At 38.8% G+C, this 11,454-nt stretch overlaps 1 protein-coding gene and 1 long non-coding RNA gene across 9 annotated transcripts in view; one reads left to right on the forward strand and one right to left on the reverse strand.

Annotated features, from left to right (window-relative positions):
- Positions 1-8,169, forward strand: part of TBC1D23 (TBC1 domain family member 23) — a 35,966-nt gene extending 27,797 nt beyond the window's left edge. For 3 of the 8 annotated variants that reach the window (XM_080363049.1, XM_080363043.1, XM_080363050.1), the window contains 4 exons: positions 824-912; positions 3,732-3,867; positions 5,031-5,225; positions 5,401-8,169. In XM_080363049.1, the coding sequence (XP_080219175.1) occupies positions 824-912; positions 3,732-3,867; positions 5,031-5,225; positions 5,401-5,587 (607 nt within the window). In that variant the 3' untranslated portion in view covers positions 5,588-8,169. The remainder of the gene's footprint in view (positions 1-823; positions 913-3,731; positions 3,868-5,030; positions 5,226-5,400) is intronic. The other 5 variants (XM_080363045.1, XM_080363046.1, XM_080363047.1 and 2 more) reach the window with 4 other exon arrangements.
- On the reverse strand, positions 1,491-3,732 carry LOC308052256. Its single transcript, XR_013923554.1, has 2 exons — positions 3,564-3,732; positions 1,491-1,723 (listed from the first exon to the last, which is right to left on the reverse strand). It is a non-coding gene; the product is annotated as an uncharacterized lncRNA (long non-coding RNA).
- Positions 8,170-11,454: the final 3,285 nt, after the last annotated feature.

Genomic DNA, 11,454 nt, shown 5'->3' on the forward strand with positions numbered 1-11,454 from the left:
GCAGTTGAGGGCCAAAATCTTTAACATGACAGCTGTAACCATGTAATCACAGCACTCTGAGCTCGAGCCGTAAAATATCTCAGGATTTGCAACTGTACTGTCAAACAATAAGACTCAGTTGTGTTTGTTTGTGTCATTTCATATGATCTGTAGAAACAGATTTAAATGTGATTTTTGAGGTCAATATCTCTGCAGAAATCCCCGTGATGCTGGGATTTTAGCCATAGGAATTGCTTGACTGCAGAATTTGGCTCATGCTGGAGAAAGCAAAGGACAGGAAGTCAGAGTTCATACTACAGGGTATGGTTTATAATAACCCCATTGGAAGTGCTTGTGGTATTTTGTTATGTTTTGAGGAATTAACCAGGAATATGAGCTTCCAGACGTGTTAGTTAGCATTCTTCATGTTTTCCTCAGTTCCAATTTGGCATCCTTATAAAGCTGCCCTGAGTGTCCAGAAATATTTCAGTTTCATGCTAGAAACGCCATAGCATGTTGTCAGCTTTCAGGTCTCCAATTTATTTTGTCATTTGAGAAGGTGACCAGAAGGGTTTTTTTAAAACAAAAAAGTATTTGTTTTTGCTTGATTTGTTACAACAGTCAGCCTAGCCAAGTAACTGAAATACATGCTTTCACTAACCAAATTGCTTGATGGGTCAGTCACAGCTTTGTTGCAAGCTTCTTCATAAAATCCTCTTGTCTTTCTCAGTTGCACAGTTCTGTTTACATTTTCCTAAGATACTATTGTAGGAGTTATACCATCAGTTTGAAAGTTACTTTTCTTCTCTCCCATGTTCTCTCCTGCCCTTTTCATTGCCAACAGACACATCAGCAGCAGTGACAGAGTAGGAAAACCCTACCGTGGTGTGAAGCCGGTATTCAGCATTGGAGATGAAGAGGAATACGATACTGGTACAGTAGAAGACTTTCTTCTTACCCACATAATAATTTTATCTAAACAAGCTAAAGTTTGGCTAAATCATAAGAGTGTATTTAATATCTTTGTCTTACAACATGACGTTTTTCTTTCTTTTACCATTGATCGTCTTTGTTATGGTGGTGCCTAAGACCAACCAAGAAACACCCTCTTCAAATACATAGTAGCAGACTAAATAAAAAAGATTTTGTGGTGGGCACCAAACAGCCAACAGGAAGAAATGGAAATAGATAGGTTTAGAGCATCATTTGCGTTCACTTGTTATTTCTGTAGTAAAGATCTGTTTTTCTACTCTGGTCTTGTACAGGTAAGCCTGCAATTGTATCTCTATTACTCATGACAGTAAGCAAAATGTAAAGGACCTAGTTTGGCTGATAGATCTTAAGCTGAATCTCTAGTATTGGCAATTAGTATAACAATCTGAATTTCTGAAAGTATAGTCAGAGCTAGACTCAAGATGGCTAATGTATACACACATCTTCAGTGTTTTGGACTTTTTAGCATTGAATCTGTTAATAATTGATTTATCTCTTAATATGCACGCAGAATGCTATAGAAAAAAATATGCCATTTTTATTGACTTTTTTTTTTCTGCAACACCACACTTTTCCCAAAGGCTGTGAGGTTTTTTGAGATCAGTTCTAATGTTAGAATGGTGCAGACCTTCTGCTGTCCTGGTTTTGTTCTGGCAGGGTTAGTGCACTCCCAACCATCATCACCTCACAAGTAACTATTCTGTGACTGAAAGGCACACTCCGCTTCCATGTGAGACTAGAAATCTTTGACCTGCAAAAGAAATAATTTCGGAAAAGTTAATGAAAGAGATTCATAGGATCTGGAGTTTTTTAAATAAGATGGATGATGAACAGTTTATCATTGTTTGGCTACTGTTAGAAATGGGAAGGAGCAAAATGAAACTATCAGGCAGAAGCTTTAACACTAACAAGATACTTCTCCAAATGCCATGTAATTAAGTTTGCACAGTTCTTTGAGCATCCATAATAGTGTTTGTCAAAGTCTATGTAGTTTCAGAAAACCAGGTCCTCAAAGACAAATTGTCTAGAACATATTTTCAGTAATGGTTGTCTACTGATTTATATTTACATTTGCTTTCAAAAGTGCTATTAGACTTAGTGAGCAGAATCACTGCAATTATTTGAATAAGCAAAGCCAACACATACGAAGTGATATATATGTTATAATGGTACAGAAGAATGCAAAAAGTGAACTTGTTTCTGTATAATTGCTTTTGTGAAGTTTTAGTGTTTTGTTGGGATTTTTTTGTAGTAAATAGTTGCAATCAGCTATAATAATTCCAGTCTGCTCTAGATGGCCCTGCTTGAGTAAGAGAATTGGACCGGGTGACCTCCAGTGGTCCCTTCTATCCTCAACCATTCTGGGAAATGAGGATGGATTTTGTTTTGTTGCTTTCAATTTCATACTGTATTTTTTCAGTGAAAACCTTTTCAAAAGTGTGGCTATAATTCTAAATTGCTTTGATATAATTAGTTCAACAAAGTATAGAAAACTGACTTTGAAAGAGATGCTTTACAGAGGTGTCCTTCAAAGTTATTTCTGCAAGCAATTTCTGTGGATTTAATATAGTTCATTGTTCTAGATATCTAGATTGCTAAAATTCTTCTAATGTAGCACCAAAATTACTATGTAAATCACCATATTTAGACATAAAACCAGTATTTTGCACCTAAGTGATAATGTAGGAGTTTTGGGTGTTCCACAGAGATCTGTGCTGAAAATTTTGGTTTTGAGTATATTCTTAAATGTTGTTAGAAAAGGAGGTGAACCTGAAGACAGTTTTGGTAATGATCTCAGGTTATTCGAGGTAGTAAGGACAGACGGAAGAACTGAGAGAGTCTTTTGCTTGTCTAAGTGACTGGGCAATAAAATGGCACATGAAATTTGGTATGGATTAAGGTGAGGCAATAAAGACATGGAAAAAGCAGTTCTGTTTTCAGATACCAAATGGTAGGCCAGCTCAGCTGTGTCTAGGAGCAGTAGGTTTATATTAAGAAAGTGCTCATTAGCAGTCAGAAAAGCAAACCAAATGCTAGGAATTATAAGGAAAGGAACAGAGAATAAAACAGGAGTCATAATGGCATTGTAAACCTGTGGTTCACCCACACATTGAATAATGTGTGTCTTGATCCTCTATCTCAGAAACAATATTTGAACAGGACAAGGTTCAGAGAGGGATAAGAAGGGCAAGGAAGGATGTGAAATGGCTTTCACAATAGGCATAACTGAGTATTAGAACTTTCATTATGTGAAATAGGCAATTTAAGGGAGGAAACATAGCCCACAAAAAATAATGTCTCCCCTGGAAAGGGATCAACAAATGTTTATTTCTTCTTGAAGAAACTAGAAGCCAGAAGAGGAGGCTTTCCTGGAATGTAGTTGACATGTTTTTGGTATTCCTTGCCTAAAGATATTGGTGATGTAGATGCAAAAGTTTATGTGGCTTCAAGGAATGTCTGGACAAGTACATGTAAAAGACATCTATTAAACTTCACTGATTGGACAAATTAGACCAGCCTAAGAAATGGCCTGGGCTCAAAATAATTGTCTGCTGAGAGAGCATTAAGAGAGAAAAATCAAATATGCATACCTTTTTCTTTCATCCCTCTGAACAATTGTTTGTGACTAGGTGGACCTTGTTCTGAACCAGTGTAGCTACTGTGGGTTTAAGTGAGTTGACAACTTGTCATGTGGTGTGAAAATATTTTCTTCTTTTTCTTTTTTTTTTTTTTTTCTTGGCCTCCTCTCTTCAAAAAAGATGAAATTGATAGCTCCTCAATGTCAGATGATGATCGAAAAGAGGTCGTCAACATCCAAACATGGATAAATAAACCTGATGTGAAGTATAACTTCCCCTGCAATGAAGTAAAAGAAAATGGCCATATGTTTCCCAGGTACTAGAATTAGTTCTAAGCTTAAGGAAAATGCCTGTTTGATACACATTAAAAAAATATTGAGCAATTAAGTTATTCTTTATATTAAACTTGAAAATGGAGGTACAAAACCACCTAGAACAAAATGTTGCCACTGTATTTGCATTCTTACATTTGCAGTGTTATGGGATGGTGATTAAGTACAAAACCTACTATGAAGTTTTGCTTTGCAAGACAAGATAGTGATAAAAATATTGCCACTATACATAGGCTTATTTTTCAAGACCACATAGATCTAAGTACCTATAGCTCCAGTTTTTCATGTATACTTGTCTCTGTACCATGTACCACACACCCATCTCGCTCTGAGATTCAGTTACCTCATTAATCCTGCAAGAGCAGAACAGGATGCTTGCTGTATTTTGGCTTCCCCAAAGAGTACAAATCCTGTTGAGTCTGAATAACAGAAAATTATGATGGGTTTTCTCTTCCATCATGGTCTGTTCTTGTCTTTTATTATGAATTTTATTTTCCCATTAGATTTATTTTATATGATGTATGATTAGTAATCTGTCATAGTATGATTTCTCCAACTGAGCTGGAACTGAACTAGTGTGTTCCCACCACTGTTTGAACATGCATTCCTTCCATGAAGAAGGCAGAAGTGGGTTTTAAACTGAGCTGGCAGGACAGCATCTCCACATTGGCATGTGTACAGCGATTGACAGTCATGGAGTGCCAGCACGTTCTTTTAACTTAGGTCTGATGCTCCACATGTAGGGATGGGGTTAGGGTGTGATTGAAGAATGAAACAGAGAGTCTGGAGACATTTTCCCCACTCTGTATGTGGCCTGACAGATTCCTGGTGGTTGTGATCTTTGTTGATAGCACTCATGGCTCTTGTGTTGAGGTGACGATGTAATCTGCTCGCTCTGGTTTTGTATGCTGTTGAGGATGCCGTGCTTGTTTTAAAAACTGGCTATGATACAGTACTCAACGAAAATCTGAAGTATTTTGTAGACCTTTCTAAATTACAGATTTTAAAAGTATTGAAACTGGTTTTTAGATTTGGGAACTGTTTTATCTAGCTCTCTCCATGTAGCTTATTTGTAGAATTTAGCTTTCTAAATAGCTGATACTTAGTTCATTAGCAAATTTAATTTATATTTTTCTTTTCCTTTAAGTCACCTCCTAGTAACAGCAACTCATATGTACTGTTTGAGAGAGATCCCATCGCGAAAGGGACTGGCTTACATACAGTCTCGACAGGCACTCAACTCTGTTGTCAAAATCACATCCAAGAAGAAACACCCAGAACTGATCACCTTTAAATACGGAAATAGCAATACTTCGGGCATAGAGATTTTGGCAGTTGAAAGGTAAGCCATCTCAGTAGCATAGATGTAAGTGGTAATGCTATACAGAATGCTGTCAGCTGGAGATGAGGGGCATGCTGTCATTCCCAGAATTGAGTTCAGAAGTAATAGTTTTTATTTAGGAACAGATAATTCAGATGTGAACTCTCCTCATTCTGCTGGGAGATCTTTTTTCTAGTTCACAAGACCCAGCAGAGAGGGACCCCATGTTCTGCAGTGACAGTTGTAGGCAACGTGATGTGTGCAAGCATTTTCTTTTTGTAATATGTCTTAAAATGAAGTGGACACCTACCTGCAGCCTCAAGTGTGGATTTTTGAAGAGTGGGATCAAGAGAGTGTTCTTTCTTCCATGCTATCTTTTTTGAGACATTTAACTCTTCCTATGCGTTGTACAAGGAGTCCAGAAGCCTAACGTCAAAACTCTGAACCCCTGAAACACGGTTCCTGAAAGTTAGATATGGCAATGCTCAGCATTGGTGTGTGAAAGACTTGGGGGAAGTCAGAGAGATGGGTGTATTGGGCTTTTTCCACTGGTGTAGCCTGTTGTTTCTTGGCACTGTTTTAACAAAGTTGCTGACATCAGCTGGACATTTCATCATCCTCTTCCTTGGAGGCAACTGTGTGCAGTGGGTCCTCTGTTTTCACAAGAAGCGGGAGGTGAGTTTCCTAGCTAATTAGGGAAGTTTTTCTATGCCTGTTGGCCGCTTGGAATGAAAATAGTTTCGTAGCAGAGCAGACAAAGATAAATGAAAATGTTGCAGAGAACTTCGTTGCTTGTTGAATTAATTGTTTCATCACCACCTTGTTGACTGGAGCAAATCCAGAAGAGAAAGGATTGTAAATAAATTATCTATGGCTATCTATAGGAATTAAATAAATAAACAACAAGGACTTCATGCTTCAGTCGGACAATGCTGTCTGTAGGGATCTTGAACTGCCTGATCTATACCATTGTCAACTAATGAAGAACTTTTACTTTCCAGAATGACCTGTGAACTACACTTCGACAGTTTTAAGTTCACAAACAGAAAGTGTTTCATAGTATAAACAGGAAATAAATGTTATTTTCTCAGTACTTCTTCATTTTAATATATTCCCCTCCTCCTTCCTCCTAATTTGTGTCAGAGGAAGAATCCAAACCAGAATTACAGAATTCATACTCAAAAAATGTATAGTAAATAAATTCTCTTTTTTTTTTTTTTTTTTAAGGTATTTGATTCCAAATGCAGGTGATGCTACCAAAGCCATAAAACAACAGATCATGAAAGTATTGGATGCCTTGGAGAGTTAATAACTAAAGACTTTGTAGTGAACAGTTTATAAAGAAGAAGCAACCAAGAAACCAAGATACTGTATGTGGACACAAGCTGACTGTTTCCCAATTGAATACTAACTTAAAATAATTTTTCTGTTTGCTGATGGGAGTGCCTGAGTAGCAGGCTTAAGATAGGGTAAATTATTATCAATTTCTGCACAGGATTTTTAATTTTTTTATTATTTTTTTTTCTTTTTTTGAGGAAATATTTTTATAAAGGTCAGTTTGTTTCATTTTTTAATGCAGCCTTAACGTGAGTGATCTGCATCTTTCCAAGAGAAGATGCAGCTGTGTTTGCATTAAGTGTGTTAAAAGAATGAAGCACTGCCAGATACAGAGAAGCAGTTGAAAACAGTATGGTTTTTAAATTACTGTCCCTTGAAAGTAAGATGTCTCCATTGCTTACAGTCTATAAAATTTGATTTTGCCTACTGAGTAGTATCAAGGACTGATTAAAAACTTTGGGTTATGAGCAGAGCAGATAAAAATCTTAGAAATACTGGTGCTTCTCATTAAAAACGGTTAAGTCCAGCTTGGGCTGCAGATAAATGGAAAAAATGCAAGCAATGTGTAAAAATAACTTTTAAAAAAGTCTTATCCACTGCTAGGTGAAATAATTGGAATTGGTGGTAAGGGTATTTTTAAATACCAAAATGAACTTATGAACCATAACCTTTTACTACAGGGCTGTGATTTTTAATTATGCAAAATTTTACATTTCATAGTTTGAGGCTCTTTCTCTTGTAAAGATGCATGTGCATTGAAATTGAAGTTAGTGCTTCATGACACTATAAGACAGTTGAAAACAAGTTACCTGGCTCCTCAGAAACAAAGTGACTAATAATTAGACCTTTTAAAAACCTTCAGTTCAGCACAGAAGTGTGTGCTGACCAGAGGTGTGTTCAGCAAGAAAACACATACAAAGAGATGCAAGTGCTAAATACCTGCAATAAATGTATCCATTACCTGTTGCCTTCACTGTTTCAAGCATTTATTTGTATTCTTTTAACTAACATCTTCTAATTATTGCATGTTTGAGAGATGGCAGCTACATGATTGTTTATCAGCAGCTTTCCACTTGTTCCAAGAACGGTTCTCTTCTTAAAAAGCTCAGTTCAGGAATGTCCCTATGGCCGAGGTATGGCAGCGTTGGAGACTGATGTGGAAATTACCCAAAACTGTGAAATTGGAGTAATAGGGATTAGCTTTGCTGTGTGAAGTCTTCTGAGCATTTGAATCAAAACCTGTGATTTGGTGCATCATCAGGAGAGTAAAATAATTTAAACTGACCTTTATAAAAAACAGTTATTCTAAGTTATTAGAAATCAAGCTAGGGCACCTTAATTCTGGAACTAATTCCTTTTTTTTTTTTCTTCTTAGTATCTGATTAAACACCAATAGAACTTGAACTGTTGAAGATATTTGCATGAAATTGCACCTGGGCCAATGCTCATGTATTTATAGTTTTGCCCAGCAGCTGTTGTATTACATTTTCCTCTTCGTACTCCCTTCTGAAAATATCCTGCAGAGTCTCTGACTCTGTGCCTATTTCAGCAATGAGATTTTTTTCATGTAAAGATGTTTGTGTTACTGTTTATAAACTACAGTTGTAAATAAACCAGTACAATTTGAACATAACTTGCTCTGTCAGAAAGCATTTAGTTACATACTGTGTGAATTCTCTGAATCAATTAACAGTTTTTCCTAAAGGTATTTTGTAAGTGGAAAAAGCTGATTATGGATCATAGGGATCTACTGTCAGTGACATCTTAATGTAAGTCTTTTGGAATTTAGACTAACTTCATTAAATACTTTTGGGTGAACCATAGTAAGCATTCATAGAAAGGTCAAAATGAGCTAACAAATGATCAAATTATAGAAAGGGTCTCTGCATAAATTCCAGACCTCTCAGCATCATATTTTTTATGTTATGGAAATATTGATAAAATGATATACAACACATTTCTTCTACTCAGGCGGTGGGGGGTTGGAGGAATTGTGACAAGCACACTTGGTTGTTAAACAGATGTAGTTGGGTATTAAATATGGGAAGTGGGTAATGTGTATGCTTCTCTATGAGAACAAGAAATACAGACCTTTTAGATCTACAGTAAGTAAAGCTGCTAAGTTCTTAAATCTCTTTTGTGTAGAAACGTATAATCCAAGCCATTTAGAGACTAGTTATTAATATCAACACACTCCTTATCTTACAAAGGTCAGTCCAAACTACTAATAATTTCCATGGTGTTTCATGTGTCTCTATCCACAATTTAAAGGCTGCTTTTGCCTCAGAGTGTACATCTCTGTAGTTAATGTGTTTGTTATAAAACTTGTATTGCTAAGCAGAAATTCCAATTATAGTACTGGACTGACAGTTTTTTGAAAAGAAAATAATCAGTATGCTACTTCCTCTACCTTTCATCTTCAAGGATTTTTTTTTAGTTATTTGCCAGAGGTTTGCAGGCTCTTACAGTTTGCATGCACTGCTGTCTATATTGTTGAATATAAGATGACAGCTGCTATGTTGCTTGGGTTTTAATTTTTATTTTTATGTATTTTGGTGACAAAAAATGAGGTTTGTAGCAGGAAAGAAATGCTCTTCTCAGAGTAAGCTTTCCTGCCGAATGGAAGCTCTTACCTTTGTGTTTCATAGCCAGGGTCAGTCCTTCTGTGCTCACTGATGGCTCTTCAGTCATCTCACAAATTCTTTTAATTCTGATCTGTATGAGAATTTGTACAGAACTTTACATGTATTACCCACCAAAAATACTCTTGACTGTGGAGTTGCAATTTTATTTACATTGCCTTCTCCAGGTGTAAGTAAAGACTACTTGCTGTTCTTTCAGTTTAATTCCTGTTAAGTCTTCACACATGGGTCTCAGCGGTGTTTGTAGCTTTTCCTTCCAACTGCCTTTCAGCTGTAGTTTCAAAACTTTTTACGCTGTCAGATAACCTTTTTCAATATAGACTTAGTCTACTGAGTGGCTGAAAAGTTTCCCCTTTTTGGGAAGGAGAGGGGTGATAGCATGTAACTTGTTCTTTCAAGTATATTTAATCCTTTCAAGGTATTTTTGTTTTGAAACTTGAAAAATACACTGTTCCTCCCTGAACCATGGGAAACAGTGGATTTTTAGCCTGTGCTTTTTGCCTTGAAAGGGATGATACTGCTTCACTGCTTGTTCTCTTTCTTATTTTGTGTTCTGCCCTAAACCTCATGTGAACTCAAGAGACAGCCATTCAAAAAATAGTTCATATATGCTGTTTCTGCTACCATGGGCACATCTAAAAGGGTGAGTGACCTGCCAAAGAGCTGCTGCATCTCCTCATCTGTGGTTGTGCACTGTCAGCAATTTTGCTGTACCTTGTTTTGGTAAGTTTGGGATGAGGTGTTCGCTTTACAGCTCTAAGGGGCTGATTGAACAGTTTTTCTGTTGAAGGAAGGTTTGTAACTGCTGCAAGCCGTGGTGGTTGTGCATTTTTATGGTGGTTGTGCACTTGCCATCCTTTATCTCTCTGCACAGGTTTCCTGAAAGTGAACATGTGTGAAAGATTGATCACCCTGGCTTACCCATTTTGCTTTATCTTTGTCCCTTCTGCTGTCATGTGCTTTCAGCATGTGGAGATATTCTTGCATGAGAAATAACTGCCTCTACACTACATGAATCTACAGTTCTACAAATATGCTTTTAAGAAGCCCAAGATTGTAATATACGTACATGAGGCAGCAATGTTATATGCTGAGTAAAGGGGAGCACTCAGTGTTTAAAGCTAGTAAGAAAAACAGTGTGGCAATTAGCATATTGGTGTGTACCTTAGGAGTTGCTGTTCATGTAAAGGAAGATGGCAATGAGGATATCCCAGGTGAGGGGATTGCCTGTCAGCAGGTGCACATCTCTTGGGACAAGCCTTTAACAAAGCTACGGCTGCTGGGGATTGCTTGGAGCTGGTCCATCAGGATGTCAGCACAGCAGTTCTGGGCAGCACCAGGTGCACAGCCAGGTTTTTGCTAGGTGCTGAACCTACACTGGAGGAGCACTCCCAGCACCCTGCCACCCATGGGGGTTAGGCAGGGGTAAAGGCTCAACAGCCATTTGGGCTCGGGGTACCTCACCCCCTGCTCTGCCCCCGGGCCGTGCTACTGCCTTCAGCTGTGTTAGCAGAATCACAGAATGCTAGGGATTGGAAGGCACCTCAAAAGATCACCTAGTCCAATCCTCCTGGCCAGAGCAGGAACACCTAGATGAGGTTACACAGAAATGTGTCCAGGCAGGTTTTGAATGTCTCCAGAGAAGGAGACTCCACAACCCCCCTGGGCAGCCTGTTCCAGTGCTCTGGCACCTTCACTGAGAAGAAGTTTCTTCTCAAATTTAAGTGGAATCTTTTGTGTTCCAGTTTGTACCCATTGCCCCTTGTCCCATCATTGGTTGTCACCGAGAAGAGCCTGGCTCCATCCTTGTGACACTCACCCTTTACATATTTACAAACATTAATAAAGTCACCCCTCAGTCTCCTCTTCTCCAAGATAAAGCGACCCAGCTCCCTCAGCCTTTCCTCATAAGGGAGATGCTCCACTCTCTTACTCATCTTCGTGGCTCTGCGGTGGACTCTCCAGCAGTTCCCTGTCCTTGAACTGAGGGGCAGTGCTGTGAGAGCTCATCGAGGAATCCGCCAGGCGTTTTAAAAGCAGCATACGCGTCGTTTTTAAGCAAACCTCGTGGCAGGCGCTGTTGGCGAGGCGCTCCCCTTGCCTGCCGCGGTACTGCCCGGCGGAGCCGGAGCTGCAGCCGCCGCTTCGGCCGCGGGTTCCCGCACCGGCACAGCCGGCCCGGCGCGGGGGCGGGACTACGTTTCCCAGCAGCGCCTGCGCGGTGCCGTCGTGTATGCGCACGGGCGCGCCGCGCAGATCTATGAGGGCGG

Source organism: Nesoenas mayeri (genome assembly GCF_963082525.1).
Source record: "Nesoenas mayeri genome assembly, chromosome: 1".
Classification (NCBI taxonomy): Eukaryota; Metazoa; Chordata; class Aves; order Columbiformes; family Columbidae; genus Nesoenas; species Nesoenas mayeri.